Source organism: Pseudoliparis swirei, chromosome 18 (assembly GCF_029220125.1).
Source record: "Pseudoliparis swirei isolate HS2019 ecotype Mariana Trench chromosome 18, NWPU_hadal_v1, whole genome shotgun sequence".
Lineage (NCBI taxonomy): Eukaryota > Metazoa > Chordata > Actinopteri > Perciformes > Liparidae > Pseudoliparis > Pseudoliparis swirei.
The window spans coordinates 14,459,439-14,482,640 of record NC_079405.1 but is presented as its reverse complement, the minus strand read 5'-3'; the positions used below and the strand labels follow the sequence as shown (position 1 = coordinate 14,482,640).

Genomic DNA, 23,202 nt, shown 5'->3' with positions numbered 1-23,202 from the left:
TTTTTGTATAAAGCCATAGTTAGAGGAACTTTCATACAAAAAAATGGTCGTCGTGTAAAATAATAAACCAGAGGAAGAAGAACCCTAATGTTATTTAGAGGATTTGAGGACATTTAAAGATGTATTTGTTCAAATGGTGAGTGCTGCAGTGGTTACAGTCAGGCTGTATATTATGAGTCAGGCTCTTACTTTCATCTCGATGATGGTCTGCAGGGCCTTCGTTTTGCTCGGATCCTGATGCAGCTGATTTCTTCTGTGTAGTTCCTTTTAGAAAAGATACAATATTATGAGGCACCAGAGCAGCAGGATCTATTGTTACCTCTACGAAAAGCTAAAATAGTGAAAAAGTAAAATGCTAAGAATGCATTAAAAGCCTGTCTACACATGTAACACGTTAAATGCAACTAATGTGTTCTGTATATATGAGCTGTATTATAGAGCACATTGATTATGAGAGACTCGGCACTGCCCTCTAGTGACAACAATACAGTACAGTGAATTTAATTGATCTAATTCATACCAACACAACCCTGGTCATAGAGTACCTCTCGCAGATGTATGTTCTCCTTGTCCTTTTGATCCAGAATGACCTCCAGGTGTCCGAGCTGGGCCTCTGCATCAGCGATGCGCCTCGCTCTCTCCTGCTCCTCCTCCTCTGCCGCCCGGCCCAGCCCCGGGGGCAGCCCTTTGCTCTGCAGCATCTCCAGCAGCTTCTTAATGGACTCGTCCCTGGCTCCAAGTGTCTGTTTCTGGGTGTCGATCCTCAGCTCCATCTCCTCAAGTGTCTTTCTCAGCAAGAAGAGCTCCTTGGCCTGCCTGTCGTGTTCGGCCTGCAGCCGATGGAAGTTCTCCTCCGTCAGCTCGATGTTGGTGTAGTGGTCGGAGGCGGCGCGACCCTCCTGCTGCAGCAGGTGGTTTAGGTCTCTTTGTGTGCGCAGCTCGTCCTGAAGAGCCTGGATAGTCATCTGGAGATGCTGAAAGAGAGACTCTACAATTATTGAAATTCTTTTCAGGAAGAAGCACAAAGCTATGTTTTTCATGACAACACTAACATGTCTACAACATCAGTTCAGACAGGGTGAACTTACTTACTTACTTGTTAGGCGCAAAAGAAATGTAAACAATTGATATCATTAAAAGACAGTACCGCTTGTGTCATGAGATTTGTTTCTTCATTCTGGAACAAGAATAAAATTGGATTCCTTTGGAGTCACACAGTAAGACATAAATCACATCTGTCACACCTATAGATGTATTAGTATAGGTTGCTCTATTTGAGAGAAGGTAAGAGGTTGTTGATGTGCTTATCACAGCTGAAGCCCACCCCGATGCTCCCCTGCAGTGCAGCGGAGGTCTTTGCTTTCTGACTGTCAGCTTGTGACGCCTGGATACAAATACTGTGATTCAAATCTCAGGGGTGACATCTGTTTATAATGAAAAGGGTCTGAGAGCTAACTGAGCAGCATGTAGGAAATTACTGTCTGCTTATGGTACATTTATTGAGCCGTTACTGTTGGTGGACATGGGGTCAAACATTTTAGCTGAATAAGCAGACACTACAACTTAGAGTAGGCAAATACATACAAATAAAAACTTTCACTATTAAGCCAACTATATTTCTTTGTGTGCAGGCGTGTTGGTTCTTGGTTTATGGAAACACTGTTAGGGACGAGTTTCTGTCACAGATTAACTCAGACTTGGTCTTGCTTGTTGGCATTTTCTTCCAGCATATATCTCCAAAGAAAAATCTGTCTATAGTTAGAAAATGGCCCATGCAGGATTTAGAGGAGAGCGAGCAGATTGTTAAACCTTCTTTACAGGCTGTTGTAGGGTTTGTGTTCTGCAGGGGGAAGAAGCACCAGACACATTCGGATTGACACGATAGAACAAACCTACTGTTTACAGTGTTTACAGGGGAACATATGAGTGTTCACAAGGAGTTCACTTCCTTTCTGAGGTTCATAGGAGAGGAGGTTGTAATGGCGCAAAGGGATTAGCAGGTGAAAAGACACGCCACACTGAAGGTGACTCTATGTTTGCACGCAGCACGTGGTGCAGACATAGGGACAAACCTTGGTTCTCCTGATATCCAGCAGCTGCAGAGCATGGGCAGAATGAACAGAAAAACAAATGTATGGTAAAAACAGAGCGTCAGAGCATGATGCAACAGAGACGGGTGATCAACACAAACCAGCCAGAGATGTTCAATGAAATAAACCCATTAGTCCGTCCAGCTGTCTGGTCATCAGCTTTAAGCCCTCAGTCGGAATGTAATATTCACAATATACCTACAGGAAAAATATTACTTGTTGAGATTAGCTGTCTGGAAAATGATCAAGATGACGTTTAGACGGCATCAAATTCTTGGGACTCCACATTACTAAAGACCTCACTTGGTCCCTGAACACATCGCACCTGGTAAAGAAAGCCCAGCAGAGGCTCTTCTTCCTGAGGAGGCTAAAGCAAGCTGGCCTGCCCTCTGAACTTCAGGTTAACTTATGCAGAAGTGTGATAGAAAGCATCCTCTGCCAGTGCTTCACTGTCTGGTACTCCAGCTGCACAGCAGACAACAGGAGGGACCTGGCCCGGGTGGTTAGAACTGCACAGAGGATTGTGGGAGTTACCCTCCCTGGCCTGGACACCGTGTATGCTGGCCGCCTCCAGAAGCCAGCAACATCTACTTAGACATCACACACCCGGGGCACTCTCTGTTTGTTCCACTGCCATCAGGAAGAAGTGTCAGGACTATTAAAGCCTTGATTAACACTCGGGAACAGCTTATTCCTTGGGCGTTATATGACTATGACTTACTGATATTCCTATATTTTGTTGGTGCACATATACTGTATCTCTCTGCCAAACAGTGTGTATTTATATAAGAAAAATCTAATAAATGGATCAAAAACAAATACAAAAACTTCTCTTTTGTCACCACTTGTAAATATCATACACAATAAAGAACGGATCATCATTATCATTCCCTTTTCTTTTTTACTGACAAACAAGTTTCAACCCAACAGTTAACTTCATCATAGGCAAGGAATAGTCCTTATGATGAAATAGAGTGTATAGAAAATTCTAAAAAATACCAGACATACTGTAAAAACTATGTTACGAAACAATTTTGTTGAAACCACTAAAAATGATAAATTACTGATTTCCTTCATAACATATAATGATGTAGAGAATAGGGCTCTGCAAATATTGTCCTGCTGCCGTACTTGTACTAAAACCATTCACTATTTAAACTGTTAAAACAACACTTTTCTTCTTAGAACATATTTACGCACAAGCGTAGGAAGATATTGGTTAATGAGGCCCAATGTTGATAAAAGACTTTAGGACAATGCGTTTATGGGTGTGATAGAGAGCAAAATTCAGAACCTCAAGATATGACCGTGCAAAGTTGTCAATTGGCGTTGCCGATTGGTTTGGATCATAAAGTATGGTACAGTGTATATTTAAATGATATTGTATCTGAATTACTGTGCGGAGGGTTGGAGCAACACCTACGAAAGCACGCTTCAATTATAATACAGAGCCATGAGGATATGAACAATACTGAATATGTCAAACACAAAACACAAACTGTTTTACAGAAAGTCTCTTTTTACTTGACACTCTTTATTGGGTTGCATTGTTGAGTCCTGAAAGGTGTTCAGTGAGGACTGCTTTGGCGCTGCAGCTTCCTGGTATGATTGGTTGTTCACTCTCAGGTGCACCAGGTGACACATTAACCAGTGATTGGATGCAGGTTGCAATAAATGCTACCTCTCTGCTTCACACACATACAGAGCAGGTTCAGGGAAGTTGGGTTGCAGTGACCAGGCTGCTTCCATTGTAATACGGAAATGGCTTCTATCATTCATTTGGGGTACGTTTTTTTTGTTTTGCATCTCTGTTCAGTGTTTGTTGAATTGGTTTACCATTTCTCACTGGATGTCTTGTTTTCTGTGCAGGATTCTGCTAATTTGCTTAGTTCAAGCAGAGGATGTGCGTTGTATGTGGGCTACACAAGGTGAGCGATACACAATTGTCGCTGTAATTTATTGGTGTGATTTCCAATCTGTAGATTTATACTGTTTCTCTTGCAGCTCCGAGACCAAACCGCAACACATATGTTGGCTTCACGCAGCAGGGCAGTGGATTTGATGGAAGCCATCTCCAGAATCGACTCGGTCTGCCCTCTGGATCTCCTGGCTCAGCCCAGAGCCGTAGCCTCAACACAGACACTGTTGGAGGTAGTTCAAGCCAGAGATTTCCCAGTAGTGGCAACAGACAACCTCCTTCCCAACCAGCTAAAAGCGGCTATGATTCAGTTAGGTTGGTGCAGAGCAGCGCTGAGTCAAAGCCTAACTGGCGAACGAATATGTTCAAACAAGAAAATGTGCAAATGACGCCGATAAAGCGCCTCAGCTTTTCTGCTTCTATTGCTAGTGGCAGTTCACTGAGTAAGTACACTCAAAGTCCGACTAGCAAGAAGAGAACTTGGCCAGACCAGCATGGTACCCAAAGTACGAGCAACCATCGGTCCAGTAGTTCTGAATCTTTTCTGGGTCCAAATGACTCTTTCAAACCCAACTCTCATCAGACGTCAGCACAGAAGTCTTCAGTTAATTCTGAACCGCCAGCCGACACTGGGGCAATGGGGTATTCTACTTCCATGACGTCTTCCCGCCTGTCTAGTGCAGGTGCTGCTGAGCCACGCAGAATCCCTGTTCGGACAAAAACCTCAGCTAGTGCTCCTGCTAGAAGAGTGTCTTCACGCCGTGGCTCTGCAGCATCGAAACAGACTGGGGCTTGGAAACCGTACTCCAGCGAAGTGGTTCCTGTACATGCTCGTAACCGTCCTGCCTCCGGGACCAGCAGTGCGGGGACCTCTGGTCAGGACTTTGCCCCGAGCATAACCCACCAAATCCCTGAGCGCTTCGGTGGCTACGCTATCAGGCGGATGAAAGAACCTGCTGACCAGAAGGGAGGAAGTGTCGGCAAGCTGCCGAAGCATCAGGCCTACGTGGCCCCCCGGCGGAAGTCTTTGCTGCAGAAGCGGGTCTACGTGGCCCCCCAGCGCCCCTCTCTGCAGAAGCAGGCCTACGCGGCCCCCCAGCGCCCGTCTTTGCTGCAGAAGCGCCGGTCTCTGCAGAAGCAGGCCTACATGGCCCCCCAACGGCCATCTCTGCAGAAGCGCCCATCTCTGCAGAAGCGGGTCTACGTGGCCCCCCAGCACCTGTCTCTGCTGCAGAAGCGCCCGTCTATGCAGAAGCGGGTCTACATGGCCCTCCAGCGCCTGTCTCTGCTACAGAAGCGCCCGTCTCTGCAGAGGCGGGTCTACGTGGCCCCCCAACGTCAGTCTTTGCAGCAGCTCTACATGGTCACCCAGCTCCCCTCTGGATCTTCCAGGCAAATGGTCCAGAGTGTTCATCCGGGGGCCAAGTGGAGGCTGCGTCTGAGACAATAAAATGTTGTTTCTAAGGTATCAATGGGCTGCAGCAGTGGTCCTGGAATGAAGGTTTTTAATAAAAGTTGTTTAATTTACATATTGTGTTGTGTCTTGATTAACCTCTTGTGTGCCACTGGTAAAAGGCCAGCTTGTGTGTAATTGCTCTAGGCTTGGTGCCATCTTGTAAAAGTGTCTGAAATACACAAGGGCAAAACTGCCCCTAAGAAATAATTTTGCCCCTATATCACTCAGAGGGGCCAAAAATGCCCCATAGATTTTGAGAATTTAAGAATGTTTTGTTTTTGTTCTTATCTGTATTGCCTTATTAGGTAGCTACACCAAGAAAATTACTACATCATTTTAAATTGTAAGATAATTGTTAATGGTTACAACAATTTTAAAATAGCTACAAAGAAATAAAACTGTTCAAAATCTAAATACTTTCCTATTGTCATTTTATGACACTTGCTCATATACTGTAAGCCTTAATGTATTTTTGAACAAGGGATAAATGTTTCACACATTTCAAAAAGTGCCCCAATTTATTTTTAAATGCCCCTGGATTTCAGCCAGTGAGGGCAAAAACTGCCCCCTAAAATATATGTAAATGTCCTACATAAGCTGATGTGCCACCGTAACGTGTCCCTCTGCCAGGGCATGTCCAGAATTGGAGCGCTGTGCTGTTCTCATGGAGTTATCGCCAGCTAAGCTGAATTGTCAGTGGTTGAAGGCTAACGCCTAGCCAGCAGCGGGTGCGCGATGGTAGCTCGGCTAACCACAACGCGAGCTACCTCGCGAGCTAAGAGCAGCTAATAGCCAGTCATGATAAGCGCTAGCCAGCGCGCGCAGCTAGGCTTAGCTCATGTAGCTAATAGCACAGCATGTTGAGTTTAGTTCTGCGCGTATAATTGAGTTCTCAGAACGAACTTAGAATTCTTTGTTGTCATCCCTCACAGTTGATGATCGCCATCTCTACAATTCAGGTACTCATTCTTCAGGTAAGCACACACATTTTTGAAGGAAATGTTTTCACAGCAACTTAAAGACACATTTGAGAGAACTTTATATTTATGTTTAATTATATTAATCCAGATTATACTATCTTCCATTAAAATATTCAATAGCGATTTGTGTGTTTCTGTGTTTTGTGTTTTCCTGTTTGAGTTTCCTGTTTCTGTCTCGTTTCCCTCCTGTGCTTGTCTGTTTCTTTCCTTTTCTTTTTCTTCCTTGCCTGCCCACCCCACGCTTGTTCGCACCTGTGTGCGTCCCCTCTGTATTTAATCTGTGTCTGTGTGTCCAGATGGTCTTCTTTTTCGTTCCGTGTTGTGTTGTTGTCTGTGTTGTCCGTTAAGCTCAGTTTTTTTTTCAGGAAAACTCCCTGCGTGTGGGTCCTCCCACGCCACCATCCGTAAGATTGTTTTTATAAAATGACTTGACATGCTATATAAGCACTAAACTTTTGGTTTTTTGCTTTGTTTTAGATAGAAAGAATGGGCCTGTAGGTCCTCCACTCCACCACTTGAGGGTCCACACGTCGTTTTGACTTGATTGAATGTGATTGATGGAAACTGAACACAACTTGACTTTCTTTTCTAGTATTTTCTCTTCAATGGCACTATTATTATTGCCGCTTAATCTTTTTTACGTATACCTACCTCGTGTCAACAACACATTTCATACTCCTGGTTATTAGAACTTTAATTAGTGCAAAAATATTATTTTTCACTTTTGCAGCGACCGCACACACTGGACCCTGAGCTGCATGGCCTAAAAAAGAGAAGAGAGGCTGAAGAACCAGGGAGTGAAGATACCACTGGATGGTGGGGGGGCATAAATTCACTCAAGGACAGGTTTTTCTGTATATTTATTTTTTTTAAATGCTGGACATGTGTCAAATCAAATTGCTTTTATTTAACTCTTGCCTGTGTTTTTTCTTTTTTTTGTGTTTTTTAAGTGGCAGCGTGTTGATTTTCTTACAGTGTACCCTCAGGCGAGGTGTGTTTGTGTGGGAGTTTGTATGTGACAGATGGACAGCTCCAAGGAGCTGAGTCAGAGCAACCTACTGCTCACTGCATCCCTAATCTCTATGAAGTACGTCGTGATGTCTGACAATATAGAATTACACCCACATGCCAGCAGACGTGGCATTTATTCATCTTCACTGGACTAAAAGAAAGGTAGAGAGCGCTTTGAATGCAGACTTCACTGAATTCTAAACTATATATTCTTGACTATAAGAGTTCATCCAGTGTGCAGAGGACCATTTAATATATTTCATTCATATTCTTCATATATATATTATGAGTTCTCATTTAACAGAATGGCCCACTGTAATACTTGATCACTGCTCAGTTTAATACAACCAAAGACTGATCCCAGTATGCTTCCTTTAATTGTATAAAAGTGTCCACAACTTTTTTTATGTATTCAAGTATTGACAGCATGAGGTCTCTAAAAGATGTCTCTATACTCCACCAATAGGGTTAGGGTTACCCAGCCTAGACTCACAGTAGGTGTATATGTTGCCTACTGTAGAGTTGGTGTATTATTTCTAAACCTTTACCAAACTGCAACTGAATAAATCAGTCTGTCGGAAAGCCTGTCTAGATAACTGTTGTTAAGAATAATCCACCATCGTTACAGAAGTGGGATAGCAGCCTATATGTCATCATCTGTAAGAGGACAATACAGGTTGCACTGAAAACATCTGTTCGGCTCTGGGATATGTTCTATGAATCACAGCTAAGTGATGTAATACTATTTATTTCATCTTTTCCCTCACACTGATGCAAAACAGTCTGTGATAAACAAGTGAGGCTGTATAATCTCAGCATACCAGTACAGGCAATCAATAAACCATTCAAAAAGATATAAAAGGCTAACTTCTATCTACAGCCATGTTTATAAATCAAGGCCTTTCAAATTAAAAAAACATTCTCATGCAAGTATGGATTCAAAATAATGTTTAGGGTACACACCCTTTGGTTTAAGCATCCTTATTTTTCCTGAAAGCACATCCCAGTGGGCATCCCAAAGTGGGACAGTGCAGAGTCCCTCAAAGCTCCAAGCCATGCAGAGCAGAGGACAATGATCCTTGATGAGGTTTTACATACATTCATTTGGAATTTAATACTGCAAACATCAGAGAGATATATAGACATAAAGACAGACGGATACGTTTATAACATTTATAATGAACATGTATACTCTTTTTTTATTTTTAGAACACTTTGGTTTTATAATCATTTCTTGTATCTATCATTACTGCATAGAACATAGAACAAGTAATTTGCCTGTTTCATTTTGTAATTTTTGCGTGTAAGAGGTCAAAGAGCAATACCAATCTCGCATTGACACATCATCAACATGTGGACTTGAGGAACGGAGATCAAACTGCCAACCCTGCAATTAGGAGAGGACCCTTTGTCGCCCATAAAACAACACGGTAAAATATCCGTTGAAAAGAGTCAAATTCATTGTGTTTAAATTCTGTTTTCCTGGTTCAAAGAAGAATACTTCTTTGTTGTTGAGTTCTCACTTTATTTGTTAAGATGCATATTTGTAATCAAAATTAAAACAGTGTTGTTCTGGTGAAGACACTTCTTATTCCCTTTGTTCTTCCATCTTACACCCCCAGCTCATTCTCGCTGGCTTTGCACTCTCCGAATGTTTCCCAGCTGTTCATCTTGAGACTCCTTTTTTATGGAGGTTCCACAGGAAGTATCCATGAGCACTTTAGACTTTTCCCATGATACTTCCTGTGCTCACTTGAACTCCCCATGTCATGAAATTTCCGAAAAGATCAATACCATTGCTCATCATGCTTATGTAATGAGCAATGGTATCTATATCTTAATATTAACTCAACATCCTGTGTGGACTGCACACCTGCTGCATCACCCGACATATGAATATGAATGTGCAAACGACTAATTGTGATTATACCTCTCACGCAATAAAATACAGACTGGTGGTGGTGAATAAACCTCTGCACACACATTACCAGCTGGCACAAGTACAAAAGAAAGGAGCCTCTAATCAGAAATGCAAACATCCTCGTCTACATGCACACCACAGACTGCACGGTACACACACACAAACTAATATAAGTGCATCCACATGCACATATGCATGTACATTTATTCCCATTGTGCTCAAAATAGACCCGACCCCTGACACTTTACTGAAACACAAGAGCCCCGACCTGATCACATGCTCACACTTGTAGTGCTCAGTCGTCACGTACCAAACGCTAGCTCACAGTAAGGACTACAACTAAAGTAAATATGTCATGTTTGACTCTGAGGCAAGGTTTCCACGCTCATCTTGGGGATTGCATTGATGAAGGCTGACTGGGTGGCTGAGCAGCAGTGGTCATGTTTCAGATATGGTCCGTTCTGGCTCACACACTTGCCTTCAGCAGCTCTTGTCCAGCTTCAGCACGGCAGAACATTCATTTAAGTCAAATGGATGAGCCATGTAGCTGCCTGATCCATTTGGTTAGTCAACTAAATGTGCCGCAAAAAATAGTCCTGAGCTAATCACTACCTCGAATCATGACCACCCCCTTAGTCTTGATTAAAGCTCTGCAGGCTACAGTTGGTATTTCTCTCTCAGCGAGTCAATGCTTTACAGAACAAATGAAAAACAAACAAATGCATGAATGGTTTTCCTTCTTTCCCAAGGTATGTTTAAAATAACCACACATTCCCAGATCTTATCTTTCACAAAATATATAGTGCATGGTATTCCCTCAAGCTAATAGAAGCACGAGGCTCCTGATGCTTTTGTAAAGGCTGCCATAAGACAGATGCAACGCCTGAAATTAGTCAATTATTAATGAGGCAATTTGCTCTTCAGTCAGCCCCTCAAACCATCCCACCGTTAAGTATACACTCACTTACGTAACAGCGCGTCACAGCCCAGAAATCAGGATAGAAAAGAGCAATTATAGTAATGAGGCACATCTGCCTTTTATTAGCCGACATACTTCATTAATGAACCCAAGGAGAGACATAAATATCATTCAGTGCAGAGTCAGAGCGAACACTGATGGACAAGGCTGAGGATAGAAAAAAAAGTCTTCTTTGTATCGAGCACAACGGCATGAAAGTCCTGTACAGCTTCTACATTCTGCATTCAGCTTCTACAGTGTATGACGCCAAACTAAAAATATATACAAGGATTCACACTAAGTATGAACATAAAGAATAAATTAAATTATGAATGAAATGGGCCCTTTCAGTGGCAAAGCTGGTTTATTATGAATGGGCACAATCTCCTCTCAAACACTCTCCCTATATATTTTCAAAAATCATAACAATATAAAAGAATCAAAGTACAATCGGCTCCCCTCTGGGGAACACCAGCAGGTAAAACTGTGAGGCAGGGAGCTCGAACATCCATCCCTTTAGCAGCACGGCACTGCTTCAGGGATGAGCTGGCAAACAGCAGCCTCTTGAACCTCCAGTCAAATCAGGTCAGCCGCCAACGATTTGAAGAGGTTATGTTCAAACACAAGAGTACAGGCAGACATGCACAAAGACCGATGGGCCTCTGATAACGGTCACACTCATAGTAACCTGCTGCGACCTTGAAGGGTGAAGAGGCCGTGTGGAGTAATGAGTGGCCTACTCAACTGGCTGCTCAGTGTCTGACAACATCACTCAACCAGACAGAAAGAAGTGCAGACAGACCGGCACTGAGACCACATACTGCCGGCAAAACTCGGCCTTCACATTGCTCCAAGTGTGGGACAATCATCTGCATCAAGCCACAGTACTGCCTCAAACAATTAAACGCTGTAGAGCTCAATCTCGTCAGTCAAGCAATACACTGACCTGTTCCACACTCGACTTCAGTGTGTGCTGCACTTTTCCTTGCAGCTGAAATATAAAACTGAACCATGGTTCTGTCTGAGGACAGATAACTATGTTCTCATACTGAAAGCAAGTGAAAGTGCAGCAAGTGATTCTGCTGGTTTTTATATCTGCATTATTTCCATTGTTAGATCATTATTTTCACTTGACTTAATACATGAGTTAATTAGGTGATTTGTGGATGGTGAAGGACATATTAACAGAGGTAGTCAGTGAGACATGATCAAAGTCAGAGTAAATAAAGGACAGCTTTAGAAAAGGGAAGAGAGAGATAGATTATAACAAAGTGTTTTAAGCATACTGGACATGTGTCTCTGGGCCTCTTCTCAGTTCCTGATTTAACTGGGACATGAGTACACCCCCACATTGAGGCAAGCGCCGTCTTATGCCAGTCTGATGAAAACCTTTCAAAACAAACTACAATCAATGTGGTGGCCAGATTGCATGTAGAGTTTACAATACACCTGTTGGCAGTATCACTGTTCTTTTCACTTCATCATTAAACAACTCAAGAGTGTTTTCATTTAAAATTATGGATTATAAAAATAATTTCATGCGAGGCTCAATGTTGTGTTTCGAAAACTCGATTATAGAAAACTAGATGAAAGTTGTTTTTGTATTTGGCTCAGGTGCTTGATGGTCAGGTCATTGATTCGGTACTGGAGTACTATGCGAGGAGAGTGTGTGTTAAATAGTTATGTGCACAAAGAACTCTTTCCAGAAAGGTTTCAACAAGTACTGAAAACGGCACTGACTCCATTCATTCTCTCGAACTCCCAGACTGAGGATGACATTAGTCTATTGCAGAGAAGAGATCATAGAAGACAATATAAACACAGCTGAGTAGCAAACCACATTCACGGCATTAGTGACTTGAGAGGGCTGGTCTCACCTGGTTATCCTCATGTGTGACTCTCATCTGCTCTTTAAGGATAGATGTGCGAGTCGCCTCTTCTTTCCTCATTATCCTCTCCTTCTTCAGCTCAGGACTCCAAAAGCTTTTGATGCTGTTTGTGGAAGATCCCAACTTACTGTCCTTTAGGTCAAGCTCACGGCGCAGCAGCTCATTCTCCCTCTGCATGTCCCTGAACTGGACCTGCATCTCCAGTATCTCCCCACCACCTCCCCGCACCGCCTGCCTCAGCAGTGCAGAGGGCACCCCCTGGTGGTGGTGGTGGTGGTGTAGCATGGAGAGGGAGCCCAGGTCACTGTAAGACAGAAGGTCACCGTGGGGAAGCCCCACTGAGGCGATGTTTGGGCTGCTGCCCATGGCTGTGACGCGGCCCCCGTACATGGCCCGGCTGGTGGCGCGACCCAGGGTCATACCTTTTGGGTAGGTGGCAGTGGAGCCCAAGCCCTCGTGGTCGCTCAGGTACATGGGCCCCGAAGTAGCGTAGGCAGCATTGAGTGACTGGATGTTCTCCATTGAGAGCGTCTTTCCCCCCGCACCACCCCCGCTCCCACCCCCGCTGTTGGCCCTCCGATGGCCCAGCCTGGGGGACCTTGGCAGGCGCGGGGACCGTGCGGGGCTGCTCTCTATATGGCCGACAGCTCTGGCACTGCTGTACATGTCCTGTGAATCGGAGGTGTAGCCACCAGAGGGTCCTTAACAGAGGGGTGCCAAAGTGTGACCGTTCTGACCCTCTGACCTGCTCATGGGTGACTTATTTCATTTTTTAATGGATGGATCACATCAAAGTCAGATCTGAGGAAACAGAAGAAAAGCACCTGTTAGATGGCTAACACCAGTTTGAGTGTCAGATAAAAGGCAAAGAAATAAGCGCATATACTTGAAATAAATACACAGTATAATTCCCTAAGAAACTGTCCAGAGTAAAACAAACAGATTTGGTTGAAGAAATATATGTTCATAATTGCTTTAAGGCTGTTTTAGTCAGCAGCAAATTATCACATTTTATGTGACTCCTTTTTCAAATGGCCCACAGGAATTTTCCTGCTTCATACTGGATTTCCCAGCAGCCAATATTCATCAACTTCCAATTAACACTTCTAATTCAGTCAGGAAGTACAGAATATTAACCACACAAGACATCAGCTAAATAATAAACTCATTAAAGCACAGGTTTCATTATTATATCTGACTGAACTAGCAGTTTATGTGAGTATGATGTTTGACTCTTTGGCTCCCTGATCAGCTCTTTTCATATTTTCGGCAGAAAACACTGATGTTTGGATACAGCGTTTATTACTGTAACACATGTTGAAAACTGAACAAAAGTGAAAGAATATGCTAGATATGGGGAATATGGGAGGCTTAATCTCTTATGTTTTAATCATGGTTATGCCATTTCATGCCACCTTAAGCTTAAATAGTATTGGACCGTCTGTGGGACAAAACAAATGGACTCTTCCATCAAAGTGAACTACACTGTAGTTTCTCCTCTGGTGACACTTGCTGCTCAGACCCAGTTGCCATGGTGACTGTGCCTGGGCTAACCGAGATAAAGCACCTCAGTCATTTGACATAAATGCAGCAGAAGTTTCCCAAAAATTGGGGCACAATGTATATGGTGTGTGTTTCAGCAGTGCCAATGTCACATGTAAGCCTGTGGGCTTTATGGGAACTTCATGTCGACTCTTTTCTTGTCCGTTTGAGGTAGAGATGAAATGACAATTCAAGGCACAGAGAACCAAGTGTCAACAGGTCTCCTCTGTGTTTAAAACCCAGTGAGACTTTGGATGACAGGAACCCTCAGTCACACTCACTGAAGCATCATCTGTGTGGAAAGACTTAGCCCCGGGACAATCGCTGCAGCCTGGCAGAGGAGGTCAGACAGGCCATGGTCGTCTGTGTTAGTAATATTAATTAAAAGGTGTCTGGGTGGACGGGAACATACAAATATAAAATGGCAGAGCAAAATCACCCAGAGTTTGTTTTAAGGTCTTGGGCAGAGAATGGATTACGGTCATAATGATGTTTTCCTCTTTAGTTCCTCTGAGAGACACTGGCAAATTAAATTTTAATTTTAAATAGGCAAACATCAGAACAACACACAATGCAGCTCTTATCTACAGTGGTCAGCTTGCTATATCAGGTCTGTGAAATCTGGTTGGTAAATGTTTTAGGAGAAGAAAAAAGAACCGTTGTTAGTACTGTTAGTTTGGATGATTCATCAAATTGTTTAGACCCGTTTGGAGCATAAAGCAAAGCATCCTGTGAAGCATCTTTCAGTCAGTGTTTGTTAGGATCTATTCCCTTTAATGAAGCTTTTGTGTTCATATCTTGTCATCATTTTGAGACTTGATCCAAGTCACCACTATTGTTGTCTTGTACCTCTTTAAGTTGACTTAGCTTACCTTGAAAACCCTCTAAGCTGACAGCTGTGGTATTCAACCGCAGCTCTCATTCATTTATGTTGCCGCCTTTGTCAATGTGAATTACAAGTTAACGATGTCATGTGATGTGGGGACCAGCCGCATGCCAACTGTGTCGTGCTGGTGGGCCAGTGATCTGGGATGTGAGCCATATGACCGCAACGTTTACGCTTCGATTCCAGCTCCATCTTTGTTGCATGTCCTGCCCCTCGCTCACCCTGTTTCCTGCCAATTTCTACTGTCAGCCATTTAATATAAGGCATATAGTATATGCCAGAAATATTTACTTTAAGTAATCATGATGACATGGTAAACAGAGTAAAACGCCATTGTGTTGATGACCAATGTTCCTGCAAACATTGCTTGGAATAAATGCTCAACACTACATGACCTCCACCTTATAAATAAACAACCAAAACAAACCTCTTCACTTCAATGTTACTTTCTTGCCTTGTTTATGTGTTTCTGTTTTCTGTCTCCTGTAGAGAGAATCATGTCAGCCCACAGACAACCGGTTGACCTGTGAGTCTTCAAGCAGTAATGATGACTACGCCTTAAGTTCCAGTTTCCTGAACATCATGTCTGCATGAGATTCTGTCCCCACCTGTCTTCAGTCTGGACCCAATGAGTTGTTTTTTTAGAGTGCGTTTACAGTCACATGGTTTATTTCGAGGCTTTGTCTGAGTTTCAGTGCTGCAGTTATTTACCATTCAGGTGTGTTCAGAAAAATCCAATTTGTCATACTCATTTGAAGGGCTTGCTGCTGTGATTCTTTTGTGTACACCAGGATTTCTTTGTATTTTGGCATTTTACACAAAAGTTTTTGAAAGATGGTCAACAAAGTTGCACAAATAAATGTTTACATGCTGCTTTCCTAAATGTGGTAATTTTTTAACTGCGCCTCAGTAAATTCTTGCAAAAAGAAGGCATGATATTAAGTAGATTCTACATTTAAAAAATATGGCAACAAAGTGACAATCATTAACTTTACATAGATTTTAAGTCATGTGGTACCAATTATAAATTGATTTGCTAAATTAATTTATGTAAAGATAAATAACAATTTCAGTTTAAATGTGTTGAATTAATTAACATTCTTCCAAGTTATGAGTTGATGTAACTTATTTTATTTATTGAATCCAAATCATTCTTATCCAGATATTTAGAAAAATAGCATAGTTTTCACCCATAAAATTAGTAAATATAAATCAGTATTATCCAGATATTTACTAAATAGAAATCAATTTTATCCACATAATTAGTCAATATAAATTACTTTTTGACAGCTATTTGGTATATCTAAATTACTTTCTTTTGAATACCTAGTAAATATTAATCATTTCCCCTGTATAATTGATTTGGATTTACTCAACATTTGCCATATTATTAGTAAATCCAAAATATTTGTATTTAATATTTTGTTTAAATTTGCTTAATTAAATCAATAGTTTTTAATCAAAGATGAAGTATTAAATTCTATTCAATTATATTATTTGTCACTTTGTTGCCTTAATTTTATTGAGTAGACAATGGTCAAACTTTTCTGAGTGCATTAGCCAATCAGAACGCTTGTACTGTCGTTGCGATATAATAATTCATCTTTATTCATAAAGAAAATGTAAACTAGCGGTCTGATGCTGCCCAGAGGAAACGCAGGTCGAGGACAGCTTCATCAGTGTATTACTGCTAATGCTTCAACTCTTTCAGATTTTTTTTTGGTATTGGGTGCCCTTTTTTTTTGTTTGAGCACCTGCCCCCCAAAATGTCTGTGCACGTGCCTGGTTCCCAGTATGCCAGACAGAGGGTAAAGACCAGAGTGCAATAAGAGGGTATCATATTATAGCAGAAACAGTGATAATACTGGAGCACCAAGGGATGCCAGCTGAGAAGGCCAATTGTAATCCTCCAGCCCAACCCCACTCAACAGTTAACTTTACAAAGAATATTTAAAATAAATAGGTGCATACAACTTTATTATTGCTCATTTCCGATCAGGCATTGTACTCACACTGCTCAAGTATTAGTGAGCAGCAGTAGGACAGCCAATTCCACTATAAGCCATGAAGAAATTATCACTGGCAATTCAGAGAGCAGTGGTGCATTACCAGCGAGAAGGATATGTCCTGACGGAAAGATTTAACCACATAGGCGATGCTGAGTCTGGGGTCAGGGAAGCCTTATTTAGAAAAAGTAAAAGAAAAAGGTAGCATGCAGACATTTTGTTCTATTCTCTAACAAATATGAACAGGACTAGTACACCATGGTTCTGTGAGAGTGAGAACATGCTTTTGAGGACAGATCGCATGTCTAGGACATACAAAGGGCATTTTTCTATCATTAGCCTTTACAATTGGTTGAAAATAAAGAAATTACATCTGAAAAGAAGGAGCAGCCTGTTCTGTTAATGCAGCAAAGGAAGCACGGTCGAACAATTGACATCTTATCGGGCCTACATTTTCTATGGTCCGTGGTGTGCGTCGAGCAGCTGACTCCCCCAATGAAATATGAGTTCAGCCCCGCGTAGAGAAGCCGACTGAACCCTTTACGTTTTAAACACGGTCCGGCTCTATCGTTTCAACACGGCATTAAATGCAAATCATCACGTGTCAAGTGAGCACTTTCTGGCTGTGCCCATGCAATCAACTATCACCTGATTTTGGGGGGGGATACACATAGCTTGTGCTTTTTTCCGCTAAATCGCCCACAAAACGGTCAGAGAACTAAAGGACACACGTGCCATTGTTTCTATGATCAACCGCGGATAGCGTGGGTGTGAGACAAAGGAGGCACATGTACCTTAATTCCTCTCCTTCGGCGCTTTAGACGGCATATTGTCGCCTCCGTTCACTCTCTCAGCCTCTCTCAGCATCCTGCGCTGTCATTGGGCAGCGGACACGCGCTCTCTCCTCCACACACCAGGGAGCAGCATCACCACTACTGCAAGTGGCAGCTGGCAGGATGGGATGGGCGGACGGGATGCGGTGAGCCGCCTGCACGGATGTAACTTAATCTTGGCGTTGAATGGTATTCATTGACCGCGTCGGCTCATATCAGTCAAAGCTATTTGAGGTTTTATTCGAGCTCGATTTGTCTCTTTTATCGCTCTCATTTTAAATCAAGAGTTTACAGGTGCACAGAAACACACGATCGGTACTTTCAGTAGACGGGCCCTGTTCAAAGTCAGCTGTGTGGCTTGCATTAAAGTCAAACCATGTGGTAACCCATTTCTATAAAAGACTAGCATGCCAGTCATTATAATGGTAATCTCAGAATAATGAGTTAGCATTTTAAAATGAAGAGAAGCATTAAAAAACAATGACTTAGTATCTCAATATGTTGACCGAGTTATTTTTGAGATACCAAGTCAAACTATTTTTTGTTTTTTTGGAGAAACTAAATCATTATTTTCATAGTATATGGATAGTTTTTCATAATGAATTACAGGATTAATATATTTTTCATCCCACTGTTAACTATATGAACCTGTAGGTGGAGCTAGCTGCATTGCTTTCTGTGGGATCTAATTTTGTCCTAGATTTTGACTCCCAGGCAGCAGTTCCTTCCACATGGAAAGCCACACTTATCAAGCCATTCTGCTGTAAGTAAAAATAAAATAAAAAAACAAGGTTGGGATAATACCAAGGGACAAGACTGTTGTCTGCCAATCATGGCTCACAAAGGAACAATTAGCATGGCTAGCTGTACTCTGGGAATAAAGTTAGATTTTCTTCTTGCTCCGTCATCTATCCTGTCATTTCTTCCCATTCACTCCTCTTGCACAGCTGATCCATTTAATTCTTAATGGCTGAGCAGAAGAAACAGTATTACCCCAACACCTCTTGTATGAAAGTGGATCAAGTGTGCAGGGGCAGATTAAATAAAAGCTTGTTCTAGATGGGGAGACGAGCTTCCTTGCATATTTAGATGGCAAGATTGCACCACTCTAAGCATGAGGACTAGATACAGAGAGAAACAGCTATCCTGCCTTTGCACAATGGTAACACAATCCATCAACCAACAAATGTAAACCGCAAACATGTTATGTGTCATCTGTTAAATGTTAAATGTTTTAAGCGCGTATATGCGGGACTATTTACTGGCCTTGTGCCGTAACTTCCTGGAGTCTCAGTTGGTTGCCTGGCAACATCACTGGGATGACAAGACTCCAGCTGGTATAGTTTTATATTTCCAGTGCAGAAATGAGATTTGTATTAATCTTCTCATCTAACTCTCGTAAAGAACGCAAATAAGCGTATTTTACAAAATGTGAAGCTATATTTCATCTGGTTTGACGTCAGAGTAAAACAGAACTGGGACAGTTAGTCTGGATTTATATCAAACAGTTGGATGGAAAACACATCAGGTAAAGCAGTGGCGTATTATTGTGTCATTTATAAAACAGTGAATCTCCTCTCCAGTATTCAGCCAACATTAAATCTGATTTGCATGAGGGGTAACCACAGATCTCGTGAGCAGCTGACAGGAACTTCTGTCGCAGCATGAAACTCAACTCATGACATCACACATGGACTTCATCAAGAGGTGAGCCTGTCCTTCAGAAGTGTTTGAACAGCCAGACCTGCAGGCTTTTTAAAAACTCAAACAATACTCCCATGGCTCTTATCTTCCTCCTGCTCTCACCTGCCTTCAGGCATTCTGGAATTACACCGACTTTTCCCATTCTGCATTGTAAACACTGACGTTAAGTGTGATTGACAGGCCCAAAGGAGAGGCATCAGCATTTCTGTGTCCTGCTAACACAAACGCATAGTCTCCCTCTTTCTTTCCCTCATGCACACAAATACGGTTATATGAACAGGAAAAGGGAGGAGAGGGAGGGGGGGGGGTAAGAACAAAAGCCCCTTTTGCCCCAGTTTATTGAATACTATGTTCTACTGACATTTCCATGATTAGATCAGTTACAGGCATGGTTGCTAAGCTTTGCTTGTGCCTTGCAGGGCGTTAGAGGCCACGTCGAGGCGTGGCTCCTTTTTCCTCTCACAATTTGATCTGCAACATGTTCCTGTATGCCGGAGCAGCCATGTGGTCAAAGCTGAGGTGCTGCCAGAAATGTCCATTTTATCTCTCTTTAATTTAGATTACACTTTAGATGAGGAGAAGGCCCCAAAACAATTATGATAATGATGTCATACTCTGGTAACATGAATGTACACAACTTTTTAATAGGTTAGATTAGTTGCGTGCACAATCCACAAAACCGAAGTAACTTAAAATAGAACACAATAAAATTGAAATACAAGGATCACTCACATGCTGGAATTCAATTCAATTCAGTTTATTTGTATAGCCCAATTTCACAAATTACAAATTTGTCTCGGAGTGCTTTACAATCTGTACACATAGACATCCCTGCCCCAAAACCTCACATCGGACCAGGAAAAACTCCCAAATAACCCTTCAGGGGGAAAAAAGGGAAGAAACCTGCAGGAGAGCAACAGAGGAGGATGAAATCACAGCTCCCGTGTTTGTTTTGTTTTAATGAACTTCAAGTCCTCCTCAGGCACACTGTATACTGTACGCTTCATTATTCTAGTTGCGGGCTACATAAAACTGATAACTTATCAAATCAGTAAGAGGATTGTATTTCTTTAGTAAGACAGCAATTGTCCACAATAAAACATAAAGCATAAATGCCTGTAAAAAGATTATTTCATTATTAAAGTGTGTTGATTATTCAGTCTGTGGGACTGGCAAGCAATCAGATAAAGACTGAGAGAGTGACGGTTGAACGAGGAAAACCTGAGGAGCCAGTTCTCCCATCAGCTTTATTCTCAGAAAAAGGCTCAATTACGGTAATGTATGACCGCACTTTAGCCGTATAGCAATGACAATTAATAATTTATTTGCCGAATGAGTCACACTCTGCGTCCACAGTTCTTCAACCTCTTGTGTCACACTTCAGCCCCTTGACGTTGAGTCACAACATGTTCCTTTGAGGTCATTGCTGATGGAAATAGCTGGTTAATCCTCAGAGGCCAATGCATCATGGCTTTTAGGAAATGGATAAATGCATGTATCCCAATTATAGCTCACTGACTTACAATTATACCTCTAATAAGAGGATGTCTAGGTGAAGTGACATATAACTGAGGACAAAACATGAATCAACCTTCTGTATACAAGCAGCCACCTGCTCTGCAGTGGGAGATCGGACAGAGCCGGCTCAGCCCACAGGACCGCTGGTGCAAAAGACAAAACAGAAAAATGTCTATGAAGTAATATAGAGTAAGTGACCTCCAACAGTTTATGAGGAGAGTCGCTCAGCAGTTTTATATATCATTGTGAAGTGAAATATGCTCCATTAGAGCCACCTGGAAATAAGGTTAGACACCAGGGCTGCAGAGTTTGCTGCTAGGCCCAGCGATAAATCCTTGTTAGAGCAAAGATTGAGCACTTAGGGCTTCACAAAACTCTGATTGAGAGGTCAGATCAGTTCATAGAGAAGTTTTAGTGGTGTTTTAACCTTTGTCAACTTAAGTCTTAATCATCTTTACTAAAAAATATATCTTGTATGAAGTCCACACATTTGAAAAAATGCTGGCAGAAGTCTTTGGCGCAATAGGTTATGATATGGCTCAGCTGGGTCAATCACTCTCCCACTTTCAAATGTGTTTCTCGGAGTTCACCCGACATTTAAAAAGAGTCTACATCTTTTAAATTACAACAAACACATATTCCTATCAAAGCATCACTTCATATCTTTGGCTGTGGAGATCTGTCGAGCTTTCATGATTCAAATCAGATCTTAGTGCAGCCACTGACCTCATTAAGGAACCGGTGACCTTCTTTCAGCTGCAAAATTGAGTAAAAGTCCAGATTAACTATCTTCAAATTTTATAAATGTAGACCATGCAATAATAATTGACCACTTCAAATTCAGGATTAGCATCAAGGACATAGCCTTCAGGGTCATCCTGTTTTGCATAACACATTCTTACACTTCGTTATATTATTTTGAGATATTTTCTCAATATGCTGACACATATATTATTGACATATATTAATGATAGACCGCAAAATGACTTAAAATTCAAACTTACACTTTTTTAAATATTGAATCGGGTCAAAATGACCCGAAGGCAACACAAGGGTTAAATATATGTGATCCTTCTTAAATGTAGAATGTATTTTGTCCACACTGCTTTCTTTCTACCAGATGAGGGCAGCCAAGATCTGCAGATGTGACGGTTTTACTGCTTCCCTCTGAGGGAAAGGGGAGCTGCAGGATGGGTTGGGCCTTCACAGTAATCTGGAGGCCCATTCAACTTCGTGACAGCAGAATAGTGCCGTTCAAACACCATGTAGTGTCACGACAACTTGTAGACTCAGTCTGCTGGTGAATTGATGCTCGAGCTGCACTGCTGTGCAAGCAGTATTATACGTTCTCTTTATAAAGGAGTGGTACATTAATTCGTCCCAACTCGAAGAAACAATATATGCATCATATTGATAATAGGAATATACAGATGCCATGGAGAGGGGATGAGCTGCGATGACTTGTACTAATGGGAATAGTAATGCACACTACCGGTCGATGGTCCCCATTATAGGTAGTTCCCATTTTTTAAGGGCCTCCATATTGGTTTTATAACACACTCTCATTACAGCTTTATCAGACCCCTCACCGTCCGAAGCACTGGGTAGCCCAGCCCACAGTCACAGTTAATACGGGTTAAACGCTGTGAACTTTCATTTTTATGCAGATGCTACTCATTTATATCTATTGATCAAGCCAGAAGAAACCAACAGTTCGCTAAACCTCAAGCATGTCTTTAAAAACCCTGGATGACCTGCAACCTCTTGATATAAAACTCAGAAAAAAACTGACGTTTTTTACTAGTCCCAGAACACTTCAGAAATCAACTATCTATATATTAATTATGTATAAATATATATTTATATATCATTTCTGTAGATGGCATTGCCCTGACATCCAGCGTTATCCAGAGTAATCTTTGATCAGGACTTGTCCTTTATCTCCCACGTAAAACAAATCTCAAGGACTGCCTTTTTTCACCTAGGTAACATGTTCACGTGTTTGTTACTTCTAGACTAGATTATTGCATTTGCTCATTATCAGGCTCCTCTAATAAGTCTCTTGAATCCCTCCAGTAAATCCAGAATGCTGCAGCTCGTGTACTCACTAAAAATTAAGAAGATATATCACATTACTCCTGTATTAGCTGCTCTGCACTGACTCCTCCCCGTAAAGTCAAGAATCTAATTTAAAATTCTTCTCCTCACCTACAAAGCCTTGATTGGTGATGCTCCGTCATATCTTAAGGAGCTTATAGTACCATATTACCCCACTAGAGAGGGGCGACAGAATGACTTACCTGGTGTACCAAATCAGTCCTCACTGCAATGGCCAGCCACAGCCCCCCCCCCCCCCCCCACACACACACACACTCCTTTTTATGTCTATCACACTTTCATTAGTTAACTTTAGTGAAAAAATAGGACTTAAAATAACAACTCTTACTCTTCACCTTTCCTCTTTCATCCCACACAAACACACACACACCC

At 42.0% G+C, this 23,202-nt stretch overlaps 1 protein-coding gene across 1 annotated transcript in view; it reads right to left on the bottom strand.

The window, feature by feature from the left end:
* erc2 (ELKS/RAB6-interacting/CAST family member 2) overlaps positions 1-12,889 on the bottom strand; it is a 35,073-nt gene extending 22,184 nt beyond the window's left edge. The window contains exons 1-3 of the mRNA XM_056437808.1: positions 12,212-12,889; positions 546-974; positions 190-264 (exon numbers count right to left, since the gene is read on the bottom strand). Coding sequence (XP_056293783.1) covers positions 190-264; positions 546-974; positions 12,212-12,889 — 1,182 coding nt within the window. The remainder of the gene's footprint in view (positions 1-189; positions 265-545; positions 975-12,211) is intronic.
* Positions 12,890-23,202: the final 10,313 nt, after the last annotated feature.